This window comes from Anguilla rostrata, chromosome 4 (assembly GCF_018555375.3).
Source record: "Anguilla rostrata isolate EN2019 chromosome 4, ASM1855537v3, whole genome shotgun sequence".
Taxonomy (NCBI): Eukaryota; Metazoa; Chordata; class Actinopteri; order Anguilliformes; family Anguillidae; genus Anguilla; species Anguilla rostrata.
In genome coordinates this window covers 12,108,677-12,135,680 of record NC_057936.1, presented here as the reverse complement: position 1 = coordinate 12,135,680, position 27,004 = coordinate 12,108,677, and the positions used below count along the sequence as shown (strand labels likewise).

General features: G+C 40.9%; 1 protein-coding gene and 1 long non-coding RNA gene across 2 annotated transcripts; both read left to right on the top strand.

Annotated features, from left to right (window-relative positions):
• Positions 1–5,644: 5,644 nt before the first annotated feature.
• Positions 5,645–8,344, top strand: LOC135254274 (uncharacterized). Its single transcript, XR_010329803.1, has 2 exons — positions 5,645–5,791; positions 7,422–8,344. It is a non-coding gene; the product is annotated as an uncharacterized LOC135254274 (long non-coding RNA).
• Positions 8,345–14,148: 5,804 nt separating this feature from the next.
• On the top strand, positions 14,149–25,792 carry dmbx1b (diencephalon/mesencephalon homeobox 1b). Its single transcript, XM_064330653.1, has 5 exons — positions 14,149–14,416; positions 19,658–19,823; positions 20,219–20,399; positions 22,049–22,443; positions 23,179–25,792. The coding sequence occupies exons 2-5, from the start codon at positions 19,670–19,672 to the stop codon at positions 23,595–23,597; spliced, it is 1,149 nt and encodes a 382-aa protein (XP_064186723.1). The 5' UTR covers positions 14,149–14,416; positions 19,658–19,669; the 3' UTR covers positions 23,598–25,792.
• The last annotated feature ends 1,212 nt before the right edge of the window (positions 25,793–27,004 follow it).

Below are 27,004 nucleotides of genomic sequence, written 5' to 3'. Positions count from 1 at the left end.
TGCTTAACTTTCATGCTACGGGCTTAAAGGCTTTTTTCCCTGCTGGAAAACTCTAAATCATTCGCCATCGATCGTCTCCATTTAGAACGTCCGTTGCTTTCTCTCTTTCACCTTTTTCAGCCCAGTTGAGTGCGAGAAAAAGCAAAAATCAATGGCAGGCCAAGCCAGCGGGGTCAGAGGTCGCCGGGGTCCTTGACAAATGTGTCAGCCAACTCTGAGACTAGAGGGCGATGGAGGGGCTGTCAGAGCTACAGCAGTCTGCGGGGCTTGTCACAAAGCAAATTTTCGGCCATTGATCGCGAGAGTGTGTATTTGTGCGGGAGACCGGGGGAGAGGGCAGGGAGTTAACAGATCAGCTTCATAACCCAGGAGGAAGGGGTTTATATAGCTTATGGGCAACACATGTCAAATCAAATGGAAACACAACATCAGGAAAAAAACACCAACAAACTATGATGACAGAGTGTTTCCGGTCCCCCTGGGATCAGAACAGACCAGGATAAAATTACGAGCTGGAGTTTCCTATTTTAGTTTTTTCAGACTTACTGCATTCGTTAGTTTGTGTATTAATGTAGAGTATTTCTTAATTAATCAAAGCCATATGTTTATAAAGATGTAAAAACTTAATTTTACTTTGGAAAGGTTATGAAAGGTATTTAAATATGTTACTTAACATAGTTGTGGAAAACTCAAGAGAACAACCTATTTTAACAAAAAACATTATTAGATAGCAAGACGCATTTAAATAAACCATGTGTATGAAATGCTTATAAGGATAATGGTGCTATTTTTACACGTCCTATGATTTCAGACAAGTTACAACTTTATGTAATAAGGGATGCTGAAAAACCTGCAAGTGATCTTCACATGCTGATTTTAATGCTGAACAAAATACACAAATAATTTGAAAAAATCTAAATTAAACAAAGGAACATCTGAACAACAAAAAGAAGTTGCATTTTTTGTGAAGCTAAACAGACATTCATGTTCTGGGGAGGTAGCAAGGAGAAGTCCTAGGACTCCTACCCCTCCGGCAGCTAATTATCTCATTTAATGGTAGTAAACATTCTCAGCTTGTAATTATAACTGGCTTAAACATTTTGTTTAAATGGTGACATGCACTGAAAAACTAGGACTTGAGTCTGAGATCATTTCATGGTCTAATAATAATTGATAATGATGAATACCCTAGTTTATAGTATGTGATGCCCCACATATATGGGATTAGTTTATCAAATATGTACGTGAAATTAATCAAAGGTCAGAAATCGTTGTGTAACAAGTATATATCAAAATTCAGCCAACAACTGTGAACAGAAATAGCTTAAATTTTAAAATCTGCTGACCTTTGGATCACATGGGCCAATATGATCACTTTAATCTCTGAGCCTTGGTGAAAAGTACCTCTGTGCAGAGCTATTTCAATGATATTCAGTAGCAGCCATTTATAGTTATGTAATGCCGAGGAGGACGGAGCCTCCTCTGTACAAGACAGTCCAACGACATTGACCAGGGCATCAAACCTAGATGTCTGAACACACATCTAACCATCTTTATGTACGATATCAGGTCGTGCCCATTCTTCTATTTTGCTTTCTATATGTAATATCAAACCCAGTTCTCAGTTTCATCTGAGTCTTGCTGAAAAGGGTAAATTATTGAAAAATATTTATTTAAATACACTTATATTTGTTACTTTTATTTATTTGTAAATTTACTCATATAAGCGTTGAAAACTAAGTGTGCATGCTCAGTTTTTCTTTGCTGTTTCTCAGATTTTTCTGTTCTCACTCTCACGCCATTGGCTTGCTTTTTCCTCATATATTTTCTAAAACTACCACATTGTCGAATTTCCTCTTCTCTTCTTGTATTCAGACTTCTTTTCTCACTTACATTCTTACATATTCAAAGAGAAACTGTGACAGCAGTCCATTCTCTGGAACATGCATTCCTATTTATTTATTAGGCCTAATACTTTGATTTATTGATTTCTGGGATAGTTCATGTTCCATTTTGTGGAATGAATGGTGAGGGCACTGCCTATGCAGTACCTGTGGTAACCAACCCTGTTCCTGTAGATCTACTGTCCTGTAGGTTATCACGCTAACCCTATTAAAGCATACCTCATTCATCAGCGAGAGATCTTGTTCAGTTGCTATTTTGTAGTGTCAAGTGTACCAAATTAGGGTTGATATGCAGACCTAAAGGATGGTAGATTTCCAGGTACAGGGTTGGTGACCACTGGCCAGTACCTTTTGTGGCCACTGGGCTGCTTTGGAGCCTCAAATGATATTGAAGTTGTATTCTTCTTCGCCCTGAATGGCCCAGGGTCTTCAAATATGGCTGAACAAGATTCTCAATGCAAAATTGGGAGACTCAGTATGGTGCACTGTCCATTCACAACCAATTGGTGCAGCGCACTGGCTGACCATACCAGCTGGTGATGAATTAAATGGTTCAGCTTGGCATGTAGTACCTTTGGATTGCATAATGCATTCAATGGTTCAGTTGCTGCTTGGCTAAGATGTTGGCAGTCAATTTATATTCGTGTGCATATTCATTTCAAGTCGGTCTATTATTTTGACTTAGATGGATTCATTTTTATTCAGCCTAATCTTTGTGGGACACCCAACAGACTGACCAAACCTGAGAAGCAGGGTTATGGGTGACTGAAAAAAAGGGTTATGAAATGAGCTACCAGATCAATGAATGGGTCCAGCTATTGTCAGCACTGATCCAAAAGACAATCAGACAATGGCCCATATGTGACTGAAGTGGAAGAAAGACATTTAATATTGGCAGCTACATGGCAACAACAGAAACATGATAACTGGAAATTAACGCTTGGGTAAATTGCTAGCAACTGTGTCCATTGTGGCTATGGTACATCACCTAGAATAAATCTTTACCAAAAAACCTTAAGAAAAAAAATAACAACATGAATAGTTCGCTGACATGATAGCTGTGTTATTTGTTCATGAGTTAACAAGCTATGCAATATACTTCTATGGCTGATCAATCATGTTAAATGTTTGTTTTGTTTCTTCAGGATAATGTCTGTTTCAGGAAACACATTAAACACAGCTCACTCACTTTATGAAAATTTCTTCACCTTAGAAAATTACCAAAAAAAAAAAAAAAAAGATTTATGAGTATGTCCCTCTATATAAATAATCTTTGCAGATTGGCCTGTGTTTTGAACCAAATACTTAATTACATTTCAAACATACTGTGGGAGGAATCCTCCATTGTTGTAACTACAGGGAAATTCACAGGTTGCTAACTTATATAGAGTCGCTTAGACTTTATGATCTCAGAGCAGGACCTTGTAGATGAAATGCATTAAATCCATACAGTTCTGTTTCACTTTAGTGTCCCCATGAATTTTTAATTACCAGTCACTCCATCCAGAAGCCAGCTCACTCTCCTAAAGGAGCACTGGGAGACAAATAAAGGGATCGGTTCAGTGACAGCTAGAGCCGAGTGATTGACATCTTCATGTGAGGGGCAATTATCACCGCTATTCCCACAGAGAGGGGACATGGTTAACTCTCTCTGTGCTTGATAGCAGTCTGATTATTCAGAGTTTTTTGTTAAATGGTTATGAAGGGGGGGGGGGAGCTCCGCCCCCCCCTTCGACGGATCTCATGGGAGAAGGACCGAATGCGTGCCCCATTGTGAAGGCCCGTGTTTCCCTAGTGATTTAGTCCAGCTGCCACGTCTTCTGCCTCACACGAGCACACCGCAGGGATGTGTCAGTCACGCACACGTGCATTTGTGGTGGTGGTGGGGGGGGGGGGGGGGGCGGGTTCCTTACCTAGATGACGGCAGGCCTGGTTAACCAAACTGGCAGGTTTGGGCTCTCTGGGGTGTTTACTGCCCTAGGCCAACAGAGGGGTGAGGGACTTGTTCGTATACAGGTAGGGATCAGCCCATATTCCTGGCCAGTGGACATATCCTGAAACTTATAAAATGCAATCACTCTGTGTTTTCCAAATAATAATAAAGTAATACATTAAACTGCTTAAAATTCATTACTTTATTATACATGTCAGAAATTCATATAGTTTTATTTATAAATGTTGAAAACACTGTTACTGTAGTTTTATTTTAGAAATGGTAATGCAGTTAATTGAAGAAGTATTGAGTCCTCAGGGAGATATTAAGTATTGAGTCCTAGATAATATATAAACATACGGATACATATTAAATTATGATTATATTTCATTTAATGCTATATGTTATATATGTATGCAGAACTCCGACATGCATTTAAATTGGATAATGTAGCAGATTTTAAAAAATGAGGTTAATGTTTGTGGAAACAGATAAACCCATAAGCCACAATAGACGGCCCCATGGTGGCAATTAGGGTCCTAATAAATCATCCATTAAGGACAAAAAGGTAAACAAACGCCCATTAATCCAAGCCTTACCTGCGCCTCCCCTGACTTGTGTTGCGTGGGGGAGGGGGTGGGGGTGAGGGGTGGGTGTGAGGATTACTAGCAGCAGGAGGAGAGCCCTAACAAGGAGGCCGCCTCTCCGCTGTGACGGCCCTGCCCACCTCTTTAACATGGACAGTTGGGCTCAGCAAGAGCCCTTTGACTACGACAGGGGCAGACAGTGCAGGGGAGGCAGAAGTCCAGGGAGGCGGGCGGGGGAAACGCTGAGGCGGAACAGCACTGCTGCTACGCACCCTCCAGTACCTCACCCAGCAAAGCAGCGTTTCTGAAGGCAGTGTTTGTGGGGGAGTGCGGGTGCGGCACTGCAGACGAAGGGGAACAGCCAGCACTGCTTTTCCTGCTTTTCCTGATGGTCATAGCTGCTGCGCTGGCACAACCTTTAGAACGTGTCCCCTGAGAGGTGGGGGACTGTTGGAATGAATTCTGCCAAAAGGGCTCTCTTTTATACCGAGCGATTTGGCTACATGGAGGTCCTTGTGAAGACTTTCGACAATCTAAATCCCCTTTATATTGCTCTGCATCGCTGCATTGCAATCTAGGTATTGAAAATGCTGTCTCATGCAACACACACACACACACACACACACACAAGAAAGTGATGTCATTTCCAGTAATTTTGGTAATATTACCAGCTTGGATAGTTTTTTTTTGAAGGAACACAGATCACATAGCAATAAAATATTTTTGCTGGACATGCACACTGTGTGTGTGTGTGTGTGTGTGTGTGTGTGTGTGCGCGCGTGCGCGCCTGGCTCTGCTCTCTAGGGGAGTGAAGGATCTTGTACTGGTCCTGGCTGCACACCGGCTCTGGCCCCTCTGGCAGCAGTGGGTCACTAGGTTAATGCAGGATGAGGTCTTGCAGGCTAGCAAGCAAATGATTTTTAAAGGGCTGTTTGTAAAACAAGCAGTAAAACCCAGATTAAGAAAAAAACAATAAAACAATCCCTTCTGTTCATTGGGTAATACGGCGCAAGGCCAGATTTATGTGTTACAGACGCAGGGCACAAGGCAGGCATACCAGACCTCGTTGTCAATAAAGAAGGTTTAACAGGCACGCATGACAGGTCATTTACAGTAAGGGCCAAAGAATTATGAGTTTAGGGATAAAGGCCTTGTTTATATAATCTGGGCCTTGTCCAGTCTAATGGGGAAACTGCTGGTTCCATACCATCCGCCACTGCAAGACATGAAGAAAATGATTAGCTTAATTGGCTATGATGACTTAATTGGCCATGCTGATCACTCCATTAACTCAGGATTAGCAGAAAGCAGACTCGCCAAAGGAAAAGGAAAACTCAGGCGTAGATGCCAAGACTGAAGAAAGCTGGGTATGTGATCTTCTGGCTAACATCCAACTATCCCATTTTTCACAGCTTTATGCTCACTGTAATCATCATTTTCAGCTACGGGCAAATAATTCCCCTGAAAGTGGCAATAAAACAGACTCATTTGGCGGTGTAATATGTAATGCTGAGAAGCACGGCAGAATCTAGTAACAAACAGCATTTTATTGTAATTATCCATTGCAGTAATAGAAACTCCACAGGGAGTTAAAATAAGGCGCAGGTACGCTTTCACTCCGTGTTAAAACCCCGGAACAGCGCTCAGTCTCTGAATATAGGGAACCAGATAACTCACTGATATTACGAAGGAGAGCTGATAGGATTTAGCGACAAAAGACAGATGTTGCAGGGAATGATACAAAAGGGATCGAGCCTAAAGTTAGCAGCCAGGCTCGCCCCAAATGAATCTATTCCTTTAATTGAATGAGGACTTTGGGTACATTAAAGTATTACTGAATCCGATAAATCAAGGAGAGAAAATCAACCGTGTGATCTTAGAACATTCCCATACGTCAGTGGTACTGGAGAGCAGTCTGGTACAGCAGTGACTTCTGCTGATAGCTGCCATGCACCATTTTCTATGGATCAGTCTCAACTGGTTTTGCATGTGATGGATATGTTTATAGTACTAAAGGAATCCATAATAAAAATGTATAACTGACAATTGTCAGTCAGATCTTTTCGGCTGTGTCCACTCAAGATCAATTTATATTCAGATAATTTGTTACATGTTGTAAGATTTTTAATTTATTTTAAAGAGCCCATTTCAAGATTCACACAACCTTACAGTGAAGATTATTTATTTTCCACGCAAAAAGGAGCAGAATCTTTCACTCTGAAATGCATTCATTTTCAAATATTTTTCCATCACCAGGCAGCTCAAAAGAGCAGAGCCAAACTGGCCAAACCTCATTGCATCATTGGTTTCTAATTTTAATTGTTAGACAATGTCAGGTGAATGAAGATCTTAGTGCAATGGATTCCCCCTTTACCCCGGTGAATGGTTGAATTTCCCCCCGACAAATCAATTGGCAATCCGTCAGGCTGTGCCTAGTGTCAGCACTCCCCACTCCCTCCCTCGTTATAAGCTGCTGTAATGAATCACTAATCACCCAGTCACTGATGAGATTCCTCCGCCTATTATCCCCCTAATTACCTCACACTGGAGGCCCTGCCATCGGCCAGCAGGGGGCAGCCTGGGTAATTGATCTCTCACACAACACTCAATAGTCATTGAGGAGACAAACCAACAGACAAATTAGCACTGATCTGTTCTAAAAAGTTAACGACTTCACGACTAATAGCGGGAAATATGCCCTCTCACGTGTCGTCCTGGCAGTTAGACGCTTTTACACCTCAGCTGCAATGTCCGGTCCTGATTTTTACAAGAGACTGAAACAAGGTTTTGGCAAAATGAAGCCTCCAGTGCAGTAACAGCTCACCTGGGCGGGCCAGTGCGAGGGGCGGAAGAACAGAAACCCATGGGCAGAGCGGGGGCACGGGGGCGGGGGGTGAGCAGGGGGTGGGGGGGGGGGGGGGGAGAGGGGGGCTGCTCCTGGGGGCAGTTAAACGCCTGGTCTAGAAAGGCTGTCTGACACTCAATCTCGGCCTGCAGGTTGGTAGGCGCAGGAGCTATGCCTCTCCAGAGGGCCGTTGAGACCGCGACTGGAAATGGAAGCCCTAATTCACCCCGCGTCCAGTCATTTGCAGCCGCTGAACTTGGGATTTGGTGGACGGGAGCGAGCCGCCGCGGAGCAAAGATAAAAATGGAAATGGCGCCCTACATGAAGTGGAGTGGGGGGGAAGGAGGAGGGGGGGTGGGGTTCTGTCATCCCAACACAGAGTGAATGAGAGAGAGCCAGAGACTGATACTGCGGATAGAGAGGCTTCATAAAGCAAGGGATCAGAGAGGTGTTGTTATCAGGACCACATTTAGAAGATATTGTACTGCTGCGTACACGTGTGCGTGTGCGCGATACATTAGCCTGCTAACCTCTCTCACTCGCCTTTGATTTCCAGCTCCTCGACACAAATGCTTCAGCACTTTATAGTGGATACAGCTCTCAGAGAAAACGTGTACCGACGATCCGAAGGAACTAAATCTGCTAAAAGTGTAGCTGAATGCTTTGTCAACGTGTGTATTTACAGGGAAACATGTCAGAGATCTTTTTTTTTTTTTTGGAAGGCACAGCCCTTTCTCGGCTCCGGAACATCCCGGCTAGGCCAGCACAATGCGGTTCAGGGCCATTCAGGGTGGCTAACCAGGCTTTGTGAACAGCGTGAAGAGAGGAACAGAAAGGGCAGAGTCTGTATATTCCAGTTGCAGCGCAACAAAAGGCACGAGAAGGCCCCGATCATACCAGGTTCAGTGTTTCAACTCAGTATATATATTTAGAGTAATGCAAAAGCTCTACCACTCGTTACCATTACCGGTACAGTGCTCAGTCAATGCTCTCCCCCTGTAACTCTACATCTAACGTAAAAAGCTTTAACTAATGTATCTCAACGTATCTCCTCAAATAAAGCATTAAATCTTAAGTGTTTGGACTTTCCTTCTCTTTTTGTTTCTTTTGGGATCCTTGGGGGACTTTTCCCTTACTGGGGGTGAAAGCCTGTCAGAAGTGGTTATTTTCTCCAGTGAAATTACTTCTTTGGGTCTTCGATCTCGGGTTCAAAGCTGAGTCTGCACAATTTTTTTTCTTCTTCTCTCTTGTTTTTTCTTTCTTTTTTTTATTTTTGAGGCAATGGTGGATTAGGAGTGAGGGGCTTTGTTTAGACAAAGCGAGGGATTAGGGAAGATTTGCCCCCATAAAGTTCTGGTTTGATGGGACTTTTATCCCTCCATGTTGCTAAAACTGTGTTGCCCCTGGATTAGACCAGTACAATGGGGCCCCTTGTGCTGGGGCTCTGGCCAAAGGGGAGAGAGTGAAGCACTGGGACCCCCAAAAAAAGGGAGAGCAACTGCCAGCGTAAATGAGTCAGGCCAGTGGAAAGGCTATTGATCAGCCCTGCTCTCTTGTTTGAAACAGCTCAGTGTAACTGATGCAGCCGTGGGGTGTGCGGGTGCAGTCCAACTGCAACTACACCAAAACAATATGTATGTGAGAGTCTTTTACAAACCTGAATCATGCACTGACTAAGCTAAGCTGATACAGAGACCCTTCAGGGTCATATTAACCTCTTCTGGTAAATTTGTCTGTTAACTTGTGAGAGCCATCATAGGTAATCTATCTTGGTCACAAAATGGCCTTTCCAGAGTATGTTGACGATGGATGTATACTGTAAGGGAGTGGAGAAAGGGTTTTGAACCACCAGTTGATATTGCCTGCTAGAATTGACCTACAGTCATTAAATTCTGGTGCTTTGCCTCTTGTTTTGTTCAATAATAAGACTGTCCTCCACAATTAAATTACTTTTATTAAAACAGGGAGCCCTGGCACTGATAGCAATATTTTGGACCATAAAGCCCTGCCATTGTCTAAACCAGGCGATTTAGAGAGGCAATGAGAATAGATATCTTCCCAAGTAAAAAGTCATCTGGCTGCACTTTTAGACGTTTTGGAATATGGCAAAATGTTTAGGTGCTCTAAATTTAATAGTGTTACTAATAGTGTATATAATTAATAGTGGTATATAATGATTTAGCAATGCAGTAAATGTTAATAATTTAATTTACCTTTGCACAACAGCTCTTTGTTTCTCACTTGCACCAAACTTTCATCTCCAAGTAATGGCATATCCATTTTAAATCTATCGTTGCTGCTGTAATAGCTGCAGTAGCCCACAAGGAAAATGTCACCTGTTAGTAAAACTGGTGGACACCATCTTTTATGCCACCTCAGAGCAGGAATGTAAGGCCCCCAGCAGAACACTAACATGTCGACTAAGAGTCATAAAGCTGTTTTTGACTCCACACACAATATTCCTCTCTGTAGAATTATTTCGCATTCTTGCCCCTGGTTCCGCCACAAAGGAAGCCATACATCAGATGAGTGGTGGATCTACACTAATGCACAGTAAAATGTTCGGCGTTAAATCAACCCTTACAGGCTACATATGGCCCCAATTGGGCTCGTATGTACTCTGTTAAGAGTTGAATTAACTCTGGACATTTTACTGTGTGGTTTTCCCTCTGATTCCAATGGTTACGGATGCCGTCCTAATGTTCCATAAAGAGTTGCAGGTGCTATGTTCTAACACGGCCATGTGATTAAATGCACTTTATGAACTAAATGAACGCGATGGTGGCCATGCACTACTTTTAATATAATTGTGATAAGAGGAATTTATCAAACATTTGAAAAGTGTTGCTAAATTTTAGAAATATTTTTTAAAATGTAACAGTGTGTCAATGTAATATTATTTTAAGTAACTGTTCACTGTTTTTGCTAAATTAATATTAATTATAAAGGTGAGTGTGTTTATGTGTGTATGTGCGTGTGTGAGTGTCTGTGTGTGCGTATGTGTGAGTGAGAGAGAGAGAGAGAGAGAGTAAAACAGGAATGACATTGCAGCCAGGTAAAAACTTTGTGCGCAGAGATTTATGAGAGAGATGGTAGGCTCTTGTCAGGAATAAAGGGATTTAAGGGTAATAATAGGGTACCGTTGAATATTAACAGAAAGGGGATCGGTCCCTTTAAACCAGGTATCTAATTCTGAGCAGGAAGAAAAAATCTTTAAGATGAAGGCTCTGCTAATAACATGTCCAAGAGATGGCTCCTGGCAAATTGCTTTGTTATTCTTGTCAAAAAGGTCCCTAGGAAGCAGTCAATTTTAAACCATACATCAAAATGATTAATTGCCCTTAAATGAGCAGATGCTGGAATACCCTTGAATGGAGGCGGAGGAGCTAAAGCTTTTTTTTGGATTGCAAACGTAATGTATTCATGAAGTTGCGAAACATCATTATTATATTAATTAGCTATTAGTGCCCAACACTGGCTGCAAGGTATTTTTCTTTATTGGATTTTTCCAAAGCCGACGAAGGGACGTCTCTCACACGCGCTGTGTTATATAATGCGAATAATACCTTCAGTAAAGTTGCAAACGGCCCGCTGTAGCTTGCCATAATTAAAGTCCAAACTACGTTATTACAATTTCAGCGCCGATCTCTTTTGCGTGATGCAAGAAGCAAGCTATCAACCCAGTGGAAAGGCGCATACCTATAGTATTACAACAGAGCCTAGATGAATGGATAAAGTTATTTAAACCATGAAAATACGTCATTTTTCAAAGATAATGAAAGCAAAGACGACAAATCACATTAAAACACGATTTCACTTGTTAAAGCATGAACAGAACAAAAAAGTTAATCGGTATAGAAAAACGACTGCGTGAACTAAGCCCGCGGAAAACTGGGCTGAGTGTGGAAAAAGAAAAAAAATGAGGAAACGTTAGAAAGTATGAACTAAAACGGTGAAGGCGGGTCCTGGTTGCAACGCTAAAGACACTCTAATAGGAACCTGTCCTGACACTTGCGTTTAAACCCTTCAGATGCGCTGGACATTAGACGGCATTAAGTACTGAAGAAAGCTGATTTGTGGAAGAGGGGCTGAGAGGAATTCTTTCTCGCTTTAATTGCTTTAGAAACGGTTCCCACAAAGAGACATTGCCCAGATTTACCTCCCGTTTAAGTTCTTATTTCCATCGGTTCACAAGTTAAGCCTCTTTTTCTCTCAGACCCAAATACTCGGTGATATATCGGAGTGACAAAAGACAGAAAGGGACATAGGGTCGAACTTCCCAAAGAACTTACCAAAGAAGTGCAGGAAACATAAAACTTTAACTTGGGAGGTTGAAACGTAGTTTTCCCTTATTCAGTGACATATTATTATTATTATTATTATTATTATTATTATTATTATATTGTTGTTGTTGTTGTTGTTGGTAGTGGTGGTGGTGGTGATGACGGTAGTAGCAATAGTAGTCATTTTAGTGGTACAATAGAGAGTAAGTGATTATAGTAAGTGAAACAAAAATATAATATTAAACTAAATGAAAAAAATCACCAAAAAAAAAAATAAAAAAAAACCGTCAATCACACAGCATACACGGCATTGTGCTTATGTTTAGCCTATTTAATGTTTTAATTTTTAGACGAATATTAAAAATGGGGATTTTTACAGTTCATACAGTCTAGTTCAGATTTCTGCGACCTGTTGGATTATTTCGGATTAATGAAGATTTTATTATTATTATTATTATTATTATTATTATTATTATTAATAATAATAATCATAATAATAATAAATATTATTATTATTCATCGTCGTCATCACCGTCATCAACATCTAATAAGTTGAAGAAGTTGAAGTGATAATATAAATAACAAAGATTATTTAAAATGAATACTTCCTATTTCAAGTTTTTTTCCCAATGCCAATCTTTTAACAAAAACAAAGATACACACACTTTCAGTAGCTGCTACCTGTCTAATTAAACTATCATAACAAACCTGTGAAAACGCGTCGTAGGCGTTCGGTTTTCCTGAACACCTGTGGACACCTTGCGCTTGCCACTAATTAGAAGCTAGGCCATATTTATTGGCTAGTGTAAAATCTGTGAACGGATATAGCTTATTTTCCAAATATAGTAAACATAATTAGAAGGGATCTGATTTTAAAGTATTTACAGATAGATTCATACGCAGAAAAAACATTCTCAAATAGCGTCAAAAGTAAAAAAAATGTTTTTAAAAAATAACAAAAGTAATTTAACGCTCGGGACATATTTTATTGCACACACAGACAGACAGGCCGATACTGTGACAACAAGATAGCCTGTGGTCATAATATGGGGTGAGAATTTATCATATTCGCCCATTCCATCGGATGTTTTGTCTACCATTTAAATTCATGTGGATGAAAACATGACCAAAGATAAAATTCAGTTTAAGATTTTCACCATGCCCCTCTATTTCTTAAAGAATTTCAACAAAATATGCAAGCCTTACGTTAAAAGGCTACTTTTCGCTGCCCTTAATTCCAGCCTAAACGGTTTTGCTCCGGGAGAAGAAATCTTTTCTAAAAACCTTCAAGAAGAGAAGGGCATTATTGTTTTAATCCTCTTACCAGCAGTCATTTTAAGACAGGGGTTTTTGGAGGCTGAAATGGCGTCTTCTCTCCACAATCCTAACCTAAATCCTTCAGGGCCGGGAGAGATTCTAAAGGCAGTACCCTGGCATCTATTAGCGATCTCTCTAAAGGCTTTCCATCGCGCTTTCTCCTGCAGTACCATGACAAAGCCGAAAAGCAAATAAAATGAACGCATGAGTTATTCAACTTACTATACTCCAAAGAAATTGATCCATGTTACCCAAGGGCAATTTATGTGCATGTATGTTTTATATAGCCTACCTGAGTACAGCATGAATACAACACATGGTTACAAATTCACTTTGACCCCCAAGATAAAACATTCCTTTATTCTAATTTTATTTTCAAAATCCTCATGGTGTATTTTTTACACGTTAAACCGAAGCAGTTTACAAAACTGTACGTACAGGAAGCTGTGAAAGAAAACTGTTCATGAAAGTAATTCTTTCCTGCTCAAGTAACCAGGTCAAAGAGTGGGGAAAATACATAGTAACGGAAAAGCTCGTAGTATTCAGTGGTAACACCAGTTTGATACGTCAAACGTAATTTTTCTTCTTTTTTTCCACTGCATCTCAATGAATGAACATAACTTACATTACTAGGGCATAATAAGGCTGCTTAAAACGGTAGTTACAAAGCACACAAGTCTCACGTGCATGAGACGCGTTTCATGAAATGATTTAGTAAAATGTACATTTAATTACAACAATCACACCTGCAATTTAAACACAGTTACTGCCGCTTAACATTGCGAGTCAATGTAGGACCAATCAATAATAATAATAATAATAATAATAATAATAATAATAATAATCGTCGTCATCATAATCATCATTTGTCAAGTCTTTGGAACACGAATCTAATAACTGTATGTATGAAAGCCTTAGTTATTGACTTTGACAGACTGCTTCTGTTAAGTCATGATACTTTTATATTAAACACGATGCATCTCTTTTTTTCTTTTGACACTTGTTTTTTTTTTTTTTACACTTATTCAAGATCTTGATACTGAACTGCTCCTAAACCATATTGCGTACATGTGAGAGTATAAATGTGAATGTTGTGTATTGGTTGCTGACAGCATGGAGTGTACGTTCAGATATCGGAAGTGCGTGTGTACGGGCACAAATATGTGCAGAGAGAAAAATACCGTCGTCGTTTGATTGGCGCAGCAGAGGGCCACTGGAAATCTTGTATGACCTCACGAAGCGCTCTTTAAAATCCTTCCCGAACGTTGGCCCGGTAGATGGCAGCTCCATAGATCCTGCGCCACTCGTGAAAGCGATTGGAGACAGCAACACACACAGAACAGAAAAGAGTTCCTGCTTCCCTGAATACGACTGTACAGTAGATGGACCTGCTGACAACGTAAAACGAATGAAGACAGGGAAATAAGGGACGGAACTTGAAAACATACCCAAGTGACTTTGAAGAACAGCACAGCGTTTAAGATAACTTTTGACAGGATAACTACAGTAACCGTCAAGGGTGGCTGGAAGTAGCAGGTTTTGCAGAGGTAAGAACTTTTGAATAATTTTGAATTAGTGTGTACAAAGCTGGACATTTCCCCAAAAGTACTTCGTAGCCTATCGTTGTTGACTATTAGTCTATATTAATAAGTGCTGTGGGTATGAAATGTGTGTATTCGCGCGCGCATAACCATACCAAGAAAATGAAAGACCTTAAGAGTTGTAATTTCAAAGTTTATCAGAGCATTTCGATTCTAAATTCTTTAATACGTTGCGCTATATTTGTAACAAAGAGCTGTATGTGCTTCGGTTAGATTTTCAGCGCGGACATTTCAGGGGCAAATTAATTGGCCAAATCCACAGTTTTGCACAAATGCACAAACTTAAAAAGAAAGTAGTGTCACCGTTGTCGTTTAGCTTACATTCGCGCGAATATAATAGATAGGCTACTCATTGTGGAGCATTTTATTCTAGGCCTACATACTGATGTTTAGAATCAGGCAAGACAGAGGAAACTTTCCGATTCATCTTAACTTCGACCGTATCTGATATTAACGAATAAGATTTAAGAATATAAAACACACCATTCCCCCATGCTTTATTGTTCAAAGTTCACAAAAAGCGTACTCATGATACATTTGCTAAGTGTCATTCCATTGATTTGTCCCGTTGCTTAATCCAGGGAATTTAGGGGAAATTATGGAAAAATTAAATTATGGAAATAACCACGCAAATGAGGTCAGCGTGTTATCGAATGTTATGTTTTAATGACTCACGGTAAAAAATTGCTTGGCAAAAGGCCTAAAAGTGAGCAAAAGATAGTTTCAAACTTTCCAAGCTACATGTTGTCATGTGGCTTTCTGCTGCATAATGCGTCAAAATTCTTTCGTTGGCTAGCTGAGAATGCCGATTTACAAATATTTAATAAATATCGCTGTGACATGGAAAATTGTTCTATGAGAAATCAGTATGTTCTGTCAATTGCAACCACTAAACGACTACGAATAACAATACCACTACGTCACCGTTACGATAATAAAGGCAACCAATGATTTTAAAACGATTAAAATGTCGGTGGCAAAACAAACCGAGCACTTTATCAAAGTGTAAATATGAGCATCGGTCCACCGAATCGTTTGCGAGTCTGCGAGTCGCCTACGGGGAAAGGCCGCTTAATAATAATGTGTTCCCATTTCGCCGGATCAAAGAATAACACTGTAAATGCATGCACATTTACATAATGAAGCTTTAATAAGAAAAAAAGCACAGCATACTGCTGCCGCAGGCTTACTGACACTGCTCAAAGGTATAGGATGGGAGGGCGAATGGGCAAAAAGTGAAGGACAGATAACCAACCTATCTACATAATACACTAAGTGCCCTGTCGTACAAAACAGTAATATTAACTGGACCTCATGTTGTGTCATTTTTGATTAACACGCCAGTTGATTAACACTCCAGGCCATTTATTCGGTGAAACCACAGACACAGACACACACACACACACACACACAGTCACAGTTACGCACGCGCACGCACGCACACACACACACACACACACACACACACACAGTGTGTACATCTGTGTCGTACTGATGATAAATGAAGAGCTCTGTAGTCCAACCCTATTTGCAACTACATTACACAGAGAACAAACTGGGGACCAGCATGCATATTTTACCGCAGAGATCTAATACATCTCAGCCACCCCGAGCCCCCGGGCGATCGGATAGGGGGCCATGAGAAAGAGGCAGAGAAACGGCTCCTATTCAAGTCAAATACTTAAGAGAGTAAAGTAAACGTAGCCTATATTATAGCACCTTCTGTCCAGGAGAATTAAACTACTCCCTTTGCCTGCGGTATGAGAGTTTATAAAACATTCCTGTTTCCGGGTATTGGCCTGCACTGGACCCACAAGTGTCATTTACAATCGAATCTGTTCATCTTGAATAATCTGGTGCTATCCTTATTGGGCCTGTAGTCATACTTAATTTTGGTAAGAGTAAAACACTTTTTTAAAAAGGACAACGAGATTTTGTGCATTTAGTTTGGCATTGCAATAAACACGTTGGAAAGAAAAATAACATGTTAGCTTGGTGTATCTTATCCAGTAATGAACACCAACATCGAAGTAATAATAATAATGATAATAATAATGATAATAATAATAATAATACAATGCCGTAATCGATGGTTTTATTATTTTTAAATGGTTTTTCTCACAAAAATCAAGTGGTCCTATTACGTTATTTCAAATGAAAAGTGAACTTAAATGATTACATAAATTAGGATTGCAATCACAGCACGTGCTTTAAGGAAGGAATTCAAATAAAATTACTTAACTTAAAAAAGGGGAGTGCACAGTTCCAGATGTTACAGTTTATTTTTACATTTAGGCTATTCTTAATTTGTCATGTAAATAATCGTAAAAGTCACTTGGCTCTGTTTTTACTATTTAAATATTTTAAAAAAAATTTAGCAGTAGGCCTACCACTTACGTATCTAGTAGTCAGTACACCAATGACGTTTGAATTAGCTGAAAATTGTTTGTGTGAGCAATGTAATATTTTGTGACTCAGTTCTAACCAGTTGTGTGATTTGCCTTTAGTAAAACAGATTATTGAGGTTTTCCCATTTTTGTTGACTCATCTGTTGTTCTGTTGCACCATCGTCGTGAAATGAACTGTTGAAGTATAAGCTCCCCGCAGACGCCCCGAGGACACACGGAAGTCAGTTTATCTTCCTAATAAAACATTAGATTTGACAACATGGGTCAAGTACAAAAGGGTACATTTTTATTTTTCCAAAGAAAACGTATGATGATGATGATGATGATGATACGTATTCTATAGATTTTTATGTATTATAATATTTGTGATGATATAATACTCATGAACCAATATATCATCGCCATGAGCGCTTTTTAAAGTGGGTAGTTACAAAATGCAAAACAGTTTATCAAATTTAATCACTTTTTCGGGACATATTCATAATTATCCTTCATTTATAATATGTAAAAAAAACTTAGCATCTCAAATCGGTACAAATAATCTCAGTCAATTTCAATGTCCTCTTCTTTTTTGGAACCGAAACTGAAGGTGCTATGCATCAAGTGAGAGTGCAAAAACCTTTCAAATGTTAAATTAGCACATAAAGTCAGGGTCTGTGCCTATGGAGACAGAGGGGGAAATGTATCAATTACTATATTAATATAAAATAGTCTTGAAAAGAGAAATAGAAATTTAAGTATATTCAACTTAATTTCCCAGCGTTTGCATTAATTCCAATGCACATTAAACAAAGCCTAATTAAATTTCTTGATCGACAAGTTGAATTATTAATTACCATTTACGTATTTCTACTGGTAACATTCAAAGCGTCCGAAATCTGTAGGCTTCGCGTTTATCACTACACAAAAAGTCTGAATAATGGGGCAGAATATGTGCCACAGCTGTTTTTTTTTTTTTTTAATAACTGTTCAATTAGTTGTCAAGTAGGAATCCTATATTTGAAAAATATGAAAATTTAAAAGACGTGAGTTTCAGTTCCTACTCTTGTCCCCTGATACTTCACGTGCATGAGAAGATTTATACATTCTCCTCGCGGTCTCTTAACAGTTCCAGCTGGTTGGTGCTCCAAGATATTCCCTCTTGACAAAGAACGCGATAGTAATACATATCTAATCATGTCCTGCAGCAATACATTTTTATATTTGCAAAACTATCAAGTTCGTATTAGATTTGTTAAAACTGCAGTAAAATAATATATAAATATTATCGGTACCCACAATCTTTGGTTGCTGATTTTCAATTGGCATTATGTAGCCATAGGTTTTTAAAATGTGCAGTACGCATTATTTAAATTTGTTTTAGGAATTGACTTCAAAAACATCCGCAGATGCAGTGAGCATTTATTTGTAGAGCAAAATTGTCATGTTGTTATTATAGTTCTTATTATGTAATAAGCCTGTCTCAAGACTGTCTTCAAGGTAAAATATTAGCACACATTGACAGCAATATAATGCTAGCGTTGACTTTGGGTGTGGTTAATTTACAATTTACAAATGATCATAATAGCATATTAAAGTACATTTTTCTGCAGTAATTATTTCAAAAGCGAGGTTTTCAGGGGATTTGTGTAATTGCAATCATTGGGAAATGGTGTGATTAAATTCAGTCAAAAAGCATGTCACACTACATTAACTGAAAGAGAGATGATTATCCCAATTAGAACCCTAATGTATAATTAATGACTTTGGTCAAGTAATAATTTGATGTTAACAGATAACACTTTTGTTTCAGAGAAGATTATTTCATGTTGCCCCGAAGCCAATACTCATTTTTAATATTTGTAACATTTCTTTCTGATTTTCAGCAGTATCAGAACAAATGTTTCCAGCCCGGTTGTATAGGGCTTTGACGAGGTAGTTTTTACATGCGGGGGGCCACTACCCCGAGACAGCCATGGACGACCATGTACAATACGCGTCCCAGGGCAATAAAAACTATTACTGCTGACATTGTAAGGCAGATATAGTATGTGCAACGTTACGCCATACAATCTTACTGAAATGCAGTAGGCTATAGCTCAACACACAATAAAGCAGTAGTATTGTAAACAGACAACGATTTTCAAAATACACCCCCAGTAGGAGGCGCTGTGGTCTGAATGAATTATTAGATATTACAGATAAGAAAATAAATACATAAATTAACAACATCCTTAGTGAAGCGAAAATAAACTGATATTCCCCATTGATCAGACACCACTTATTTGTAAATCATAAAATGATGCTTAATTATGGATCGCCGACTGCTTGCAAAAATGTGTATATATTTTAATGTAAAAATGAACGCGAAATTACTGACTGCTGATGGCAAATTGAAAACGCTGCTGGGGAGGAGCAGGTTCCATGGCTGCTTAATGATATATAAAGACGGTTTAACAACAGTAAACACAATTTATCTGATGGACAGCGATGTCACCCCCTGGATAAATTGTTTTCTCATTTCAACATTACCAAAAACGCGTGCGTTTGTTCTTTTCACAGAGTCATTAAGGCAGTGTTGCCGGTAATGGATGTGCTGTTGTATGACTTTTTGAAAATATAATTGTAACATAAATATCTGATTGCTTCGAGGCAGCTTGTTATGGCCGATAAGTGATTCAGTTAGGGAAATCAAACAAATAAAAAATACGTAAAGTGTAAATTGCCCAATAAGAAATTATCAGATACATTATTTAAGAGTCTAACCCCATCATGTGACATTTTGCTTACTTTTACGAAGGTACCAGCCGACATGCAGCACTATGGAGTTAATGGGTATTCTCTTCACGCAATGAACTCTCTGAGCGCCATGTACAACCTTCACCAGCAGGCAGCGCAGCAGGCCCAGCATGCGCCAGACTACCGACCGTCCGTGCACGCGCTCACCCTCGCCGAGAGACTGGCTGGTAAGAAACAACGAATTCTAATAGACGATCAGCACAACATGCGCACATGCGCAATAACAGGGATCATAATATATGTACCCTCAGCGTATTGTAATCGTATTACACATAATGTAACGTTGAATCACGTATCAGAATAAATGTTAAAATTGAAATTGAGCTTTCAAAATAAATAAATAAATAAATGCATAAAGTGCATAAAGCTAGTTTCACTGCTGTTCTATGGCGGTTCCTGAAGCTCTTGCCATAATTTAGTTCCCCCTGCTCGTTGCTCCCAGGTCACATGTCATATACATTTCATTCTGCATATAATAGCAGTGAAAAGTGTATTTTTTTGCTACCGGTCCATTAATTAAACTGGCCACATCCCTTCTCTTCCAACGGCTGCACATTTCAAGACATCATCCTCGAGGCTCGCTACGGCTCCCAGCACCGCAAGCAGCGCCGCAGCCGCACGGCCTTCACCGCGCAGCAGCTGGAGGCCCTGGAGAAGACCTTCCAGAAGACGCACTACCCTGACGTGGTGATGCGCGAGAGACTGGCCATGTGCACCAACCTCCCAGAGGCGCGCGTTCAGGTACGGCAACACGCCACACCCGGGATCAAAACGCAAACCGTGCTCATCTAACCACCAATCACAGTTTAATTACCGTGAAATCTGTCACTCAAAGGAAGACTCATGAGGCAACTGTTCACACTCTTCCTGAACTACAGAAACCAAAGACAGACAGATTGGATGTGCTTAAAATATATCTCTATAGTATTTCCAGTGCTTAACCCAGAACACGTATAATCCATAACATTTGCATTCTGTCAGCTTAGAGATACGGACAAAATGCCGAAGCACACACAAGAGTGTGGGGATGGAGAAATATCTAAGACAGATGGGGCAATGAGCTTAGAATAAATTTACAATTTCGCAAGGAATATATAATAATAATAATAACCGTGTGACAGAAAGATCATATGATAAAGTTAATTAAGCAAACATTCTTATTCTATTTTTTTTAATATTACGCAGTCCTTAATATTTTGCAAAAATTAAATGTATCACTACAGGAGCAATGGTTTACCAATATAATATACTTGGAAACATTATTAATTTGCCCTTAAAATATACCAGGGCTGGGCTATTGGATGGCTTACCGTGTTCAAGGCGCTGTTGTGGTGTGTGAATAGGCCTCAGGCTCGGGTTTCGAACCCAGGCTGTGCCGATGTCAGCAGAGGCAGGTATACTCAGCTGGTAGGGCTGCAGGTAACTGGTATGGAGTTGCAGGGTTTGGGAGGGATTTCATTTGGTGGGACATCCGTGTCTTATCATGCGCCAGCGATCCCCTCTGTCAGCGATGCATCCACAGTTAAGCTGCACATGAAGTGCCCTCTTCTGACTCGCTACGTGTGTGAGCCTTTGTGTGATAGACTGCGGAGCAAAAAGAAACAGCGGTTGATTCTCTGAGGAGAGTGAATGTTTGTCAAAACTTTTTCAAAATGACAAAGGAGGTGATGACACAAACATACAAATTGGGTGTATACTGTACATATGTATACTGTGTATACACTGCATTCTCTAAAGTGCTTCTATACACTTCGAAATTCATTCTACTGCTGCTGCTGCTATCAGCAGTTACATCATCAATAAAGACAAGTAAGCCAGTACATACATGCCAAAACTATAGCACCCCCACCACTATGTTTCACAGGAGGGGGGGGAGCATGGTTGCTTTGCATCTTTGGCAGTTCCTTTTGTCCTCCACACTTACCTCTTGCCATCAATCTGATACAACTGAATCTTGGTCTCATCTGTCCACAAGACCTTTTTCCATAGGTCTTGGCCAACTAACTAGTGGTTTGCATCTTGCAGTCGAGCCTCTGTAGCACTGTTCGTGAAGTCTTCTGTGGACAGTAGTCACTCACACATCCATGGCTGCCTCCTGACAAGTGTTTCTGACAGGTGTTTGGGGCTTTTTCTTCATTATGGTGAGAATTCTTTGGTCATCATCTGAAAAGGTCTTTCTTGACCTACAAGGCACTTTGCAATTACTGAGCTCACCAGTGCTCTCTTTCTTCAGGGCCAAATAAATTTTAAAAAGTCCTTGTCCCAAACATTGTGGAGGTCACTGTATATTCACAAGCCATATATATATATTTACAGTTAATATACCTTAATATTTCAATGAATAATAAGTATAAGTATCAGTCCTTAATTAAATGGATGATCCGACAGTATACTGGTTTAAGAAGGCGTGCCAATTAAGACGCGGCCAATCGAAGAAGCAGCGCAGCCTGCAGAAGGAGCAGCTGCAGAAACAGAAAGAAGTGGCGGAGGGGCCGCAGGAAGAGGGCAAAGGCGAGCCGCCCGCCACCGTCGTCTCGGAGGACCACACTCCTCCCCCTTCCTCCTCTTCCTCTTCGGAGGCGGAGCGGCCTCAGCAGCCGCTCCCGGCGGAGCTCAGCGTGGAAGTGAACGTCACGTCGGCCGAGCAGTCGGGCAGCGAGTCCGCCGCGGAGGACAACACCGACAAGGAGGAGGAGCCGAAGCAGCACGGGGAGGGGCCTAAGGGTGACGTCAGCCTGCTGCCTGGCAACAGTTCACCGCCCTGCAAGCATCTCAGCCCAAAATCAGGTGAAATACACCCCCGTTCCAGAAACGCTTTTTGATTTTTCAAGCTGGCATTTTAATGAGAAATTCAGTCAGCAATATGCCTTCACAACACAACGTGCATTTTAGACAGTGTATAGCACACTTAAGAAAAATAAACCTAAAAAAGTAACTGTTGTTCTCCGCATGTCCACATGGATTTCCAGTTACTCCGGTTTCCTCCCACAGCCCAAAGACTTGCACTATATTGCCTGTAGGTATGATTGTGTGATTGAATGGTGTGTGGGCCCTGCAATGGATTGGTATCCTGTCTAAGGTTTACTCCTGTCTCTTGCCCACTCCATGCTGGGATAGCCTTCAGCTCCTCCCCCCTTACCTCCACCAACCCTGACCAGGAATAAGCATTTTAATAAAATGGATGGATGGAAAGTAAATGTTGCTCTTATCCAGCAACAAGTGCGCAAGGTGTCCAAACAAACAGCTTCCTGGAGTTTATTTTTTTCACTGAACAGCATTTGATTACTTTTAAGAACACATGCAAATAACGGAAGCCCTTTCCACTGCCTAATGTCAATTTCCGTACAAATGCACAAAAACATTTGACATTCTATTCACAGCCGGTGAGGAATCATCTTCATGTGCATTCTTAACTGTAACATTTGTGGGTGAAAAGCAGTCTGGGAAAAAAAAAGGTTCAGAACAGCAAAGGAGGAAGTCTTTACCCTATGTGATGTCCTGTTTCTCCTCTCCCTTCCTCAGATTCTCCGCTCAGCTCCCCACCTCTCCCGTCCTCCAGCGGCGGCGGCGTCGGCGGGGGGATGGCGCAGAGCAACTCGTACGCCTCCTCCCCGCTCAGCCTCTTCCGTCTGCAGGAGCAGTTCCGCCAGCACATGGCCGCCACCAACAACCTGGTGCACTACTCCTCCTTCGACATGAGCGCGCCCTCCTCCATGCCCTACCTGGGCATGAACGTCAACATGGCAGCGCCGCTGGGCTCGCTGCACTGCCAGCCCTACTACCAGTCCCTGTCCCAAGCCCAGCAGGTCTGGAGCAGCCCCCTCCTGCAGACCCCCGGCAGCCTCCCCAGCCTCAACAGCAAGACCACCAGCATAGAGAACCTGCGGCTCCGGGCCAAGCAGCACGCTGCGTCCCTGGGCCTGGACACTCTGCCCAACTGACCCCGGGGCTTCCGCCCGGCCGAGAGCCGTCCCCCGTGCCCCGCGCCGTCCCCCGTGCCCCGCGCAACCGGACCTCAGCATCACCCACCCCCGACCCCGCAACTTGATCCAGGAAACTGGTTCCCAAGCTTACAACCGCCTCCAGCTGGCGTCATCTCACCTACTAGCATTGGGACTATAAACTTCACCAGCTTTTCCCCAACGAGAGCCCGGCTCTATATCTCACCAGAACATACTACCGAATATGCAAGAGACAGTATTAACCATTTCTGGAAAAAGAGAATGCACTTCACTTCAAAAAGGGAATAATCTGTTAGCAAAGGCTGCATCATCCCCGATAAATCTCGATTTTCTCCGAACATCAGCTACAGCAGAAGACCTCTGGCCAAGCGGCATGGACTTCCTTGGCCGCCTGGTCCCGATCTGAACTCACTGCACTGTTGGACAGTCTGCCTGCGCTCTCCACCAAGGATCCATTCAGCTTTGTATATAGCTGCTCATACGTGTTCACATCTCCCTGGTTTGTGTGTCTAAGTCAGTGTCGCCTTCTGTGAAGAAGACTGTGAAGAGAATATTAAAAACTTTTTTTATTTCCCCGTTGTGGTGGTAAATAAAGGGGACAAAAATGGAGTGAACTCAGACTCTTCAGCAATGTAAATGAACATAGAGACTGTCTGTTCAAACCGGAGGTGGGACTATTTACAACACAATGACCGTGAGATCAAAATTGCTATGCCGATGTTGCGTATTTTGCCATTGTCTGTCCCGTTCACGTATCCCTTGATTGTTTAATTAAATGTGACTAATTTATATGTCTTATGCACAGGATTAAACCACACGTACGGAGAATATCCTGCCGATGACAAAATGATTTAAATAACTGAACGTGCACGATTTTAATTACTTTCTGCCTGTGGCAACAGCAACTTTATGGTATGCCATTGTAAGCTCTGTGTAACATGAGATCCACTTAAATTCCAATGTCCTGAGCGAAGTGTTCATAAGGCAAGCAGGACAAGTGGCCTCAGTTTCCATTTGTCTCCACTGTTACAGCTGAATATACAAATGTAATCATCTGCCAGATAAATCAGTGTGAGCTGCACTGAAATCAATTACATTCAAACTGAGCTTTTACCATCATTGGCCAAACGCTGTTTATGATATTGATTTATTTCACTGTTTCACTCTTCTGCATATCTATATTTTGGGAATAACAAACCTGTGAGCCAACTTCTTAATCCTATGAAAACCCAGCCCTGAAATTAGACCCGAACCAATTAATTTAAAAAAACGGCATACAAAAGAGCTAGACATATGTAACTAACAAAGACCCTACCATTGTTTTCCAACAGTCTCATTTTCATGTAATCTAATTTATTGTGGCCCGGTGAACATTAAACAATAGGTAAAATAAATGTGGCACTTCCTGTGGGGACATTGGAGTTCCCTGTTAGAGCACTTCTAAGAACATCTCCAGTCAGTCTCCTGCATGTCTCTCCTTGTTGAAGACTCTGAATTCTTCCACTGATATTATGAAAATTATTTTATTTGTAAATGATGAAAATATCTGTAAATGTTATTTGAAAGGGGATATGTACATTTCTCATTTGTTGTAGACTGAGAAGGTATGATTTGGGAGGGAGAGCCTACAGTCCAACTCTTCCTCGTTTACGATTGTATGAAATTGGCAACAGGCCGCACCTTAGAAGGAGGCGGTGAATGCTATAAATTATAGTCTGGGTGTCTATGTAAGTCTTCCTATCGATTTCCATTGTCGCTGTGATCATGGAACAGAATAATTACAGTTCATTCGCGGGCTGTCAAGGCCAAACGGCGAAGTTGAAATGGGTGAAAAGTGATCCTGATAAATAAAAAGATTCCCTAAGTTAATAAAGTAGGTCTTAAAGTGATATGTTGTAAAATCCTCAATAAAGTATTGTTTGGAGATATTTATACATACGTCATTCCTCCGTGTGTATTTGTTCTTGTGAAAGGACCGACCAGTTAGCAGGTATTTGCACTGGACACCCCACACTAGTGTCTGTCGTTAAGTGCATCTTCTGTGTTACTTTTTGAGGTTGGAAGGTAAGAAAATGCTATAACACGGGTGTCTCCTGGAATAGAACACAAGTTTACAGATAAAGTACTTTCCCGCAAGGCTTTTCAAAGGAATGCAAAGAACTGATCAATTTTAATTTGTTCTTCACTAATTTGAACAAGGCAATTACATGCAACATGAGTATTAATGTGTTTCAACACGTCAGTGGTAATGTCCTCCATTAATCCACAAATGCATTGTTAACTGTCACAGAGAGACCTGCCTGAACTATAGTGCATAGCTCACAACCTGCACTATATACAACCAATAGAATTGGTCACAGTGAAAATGTTGTCGTGTCACAAAATGGAAATGCTCATGGTATGTGGAATTCATGTGGAATTCCAGATTAAAATAATCATTATTGTTTTTTTATTTTTTTGGGGGGGGGGGGGGTATGAATAATAGGACAGGGTCATATTATGCTTAGTGTCTTGTCCATGTTAATTAGTTTCATCCTGAAAATTTAAAGCGATTATAAATAGAGAAGCATTACTTTAATCTTTTATGTCAATGGCAAAATCATGCAATTGATATGTACCCAATACATATTCGATATCTGCCGTTTATAATCATGTGAATGGAAATGTACATTTTAGAAAACAGTACTAAATAGACACATAATGCTATTTTGTGCGTGCCCAGAAGAACTAGCATTTGGTCTGTGGAACAGAGGGAAGAGGGGTCTCCTCCCAGAGCTAATTTAGAAAGCTGCAGTTTTTTTTTCTTCTTTGGTTTCTTTGCATCAGTGGCATGGTGCCGGTGTGGAGGCAGCTGCCCCCAGGCTATGTGCGAATGAGATTCCTCTCTCTCCATCATCCCTCTTGGGCAATCAGTCTCCGTGATTGAGCCCGGACGCCCAGGCCACACAGAGCCCACCTCCCCTGCACCTCCTCACACCCCCCCCCCCCAATCCACACCCTCTGCCATTAACACCCCTTCTGACACCCCGCCCCGTAGAAGGCAAGGCAAACTCTCGGTCGTAAACATTGAAAGGCCGAGATTCGCCAGTTAGTTCAATCAGTCATGGCATATTAGGGAATATCATCAAAAAGGTTAAAAAAAGACAAAGAATGGTTCCTAAGTATGGGGTCAGTTTTGAGGAATATAATAATGTCTTCTATAAACAGATAACAGTAAGTAATATCTATTAATAGACATTAAATAATGTATAGCATTCATTAATACAATGTCTACTGATACTAATATAAGCAAACTGGCAAAACAGATACTGCAACCTCGCTACAGGTGAGAACGCTTTTAAAACCACAGGAACACAGACGCTGTTGTGACTGCACATAAAGCCGAC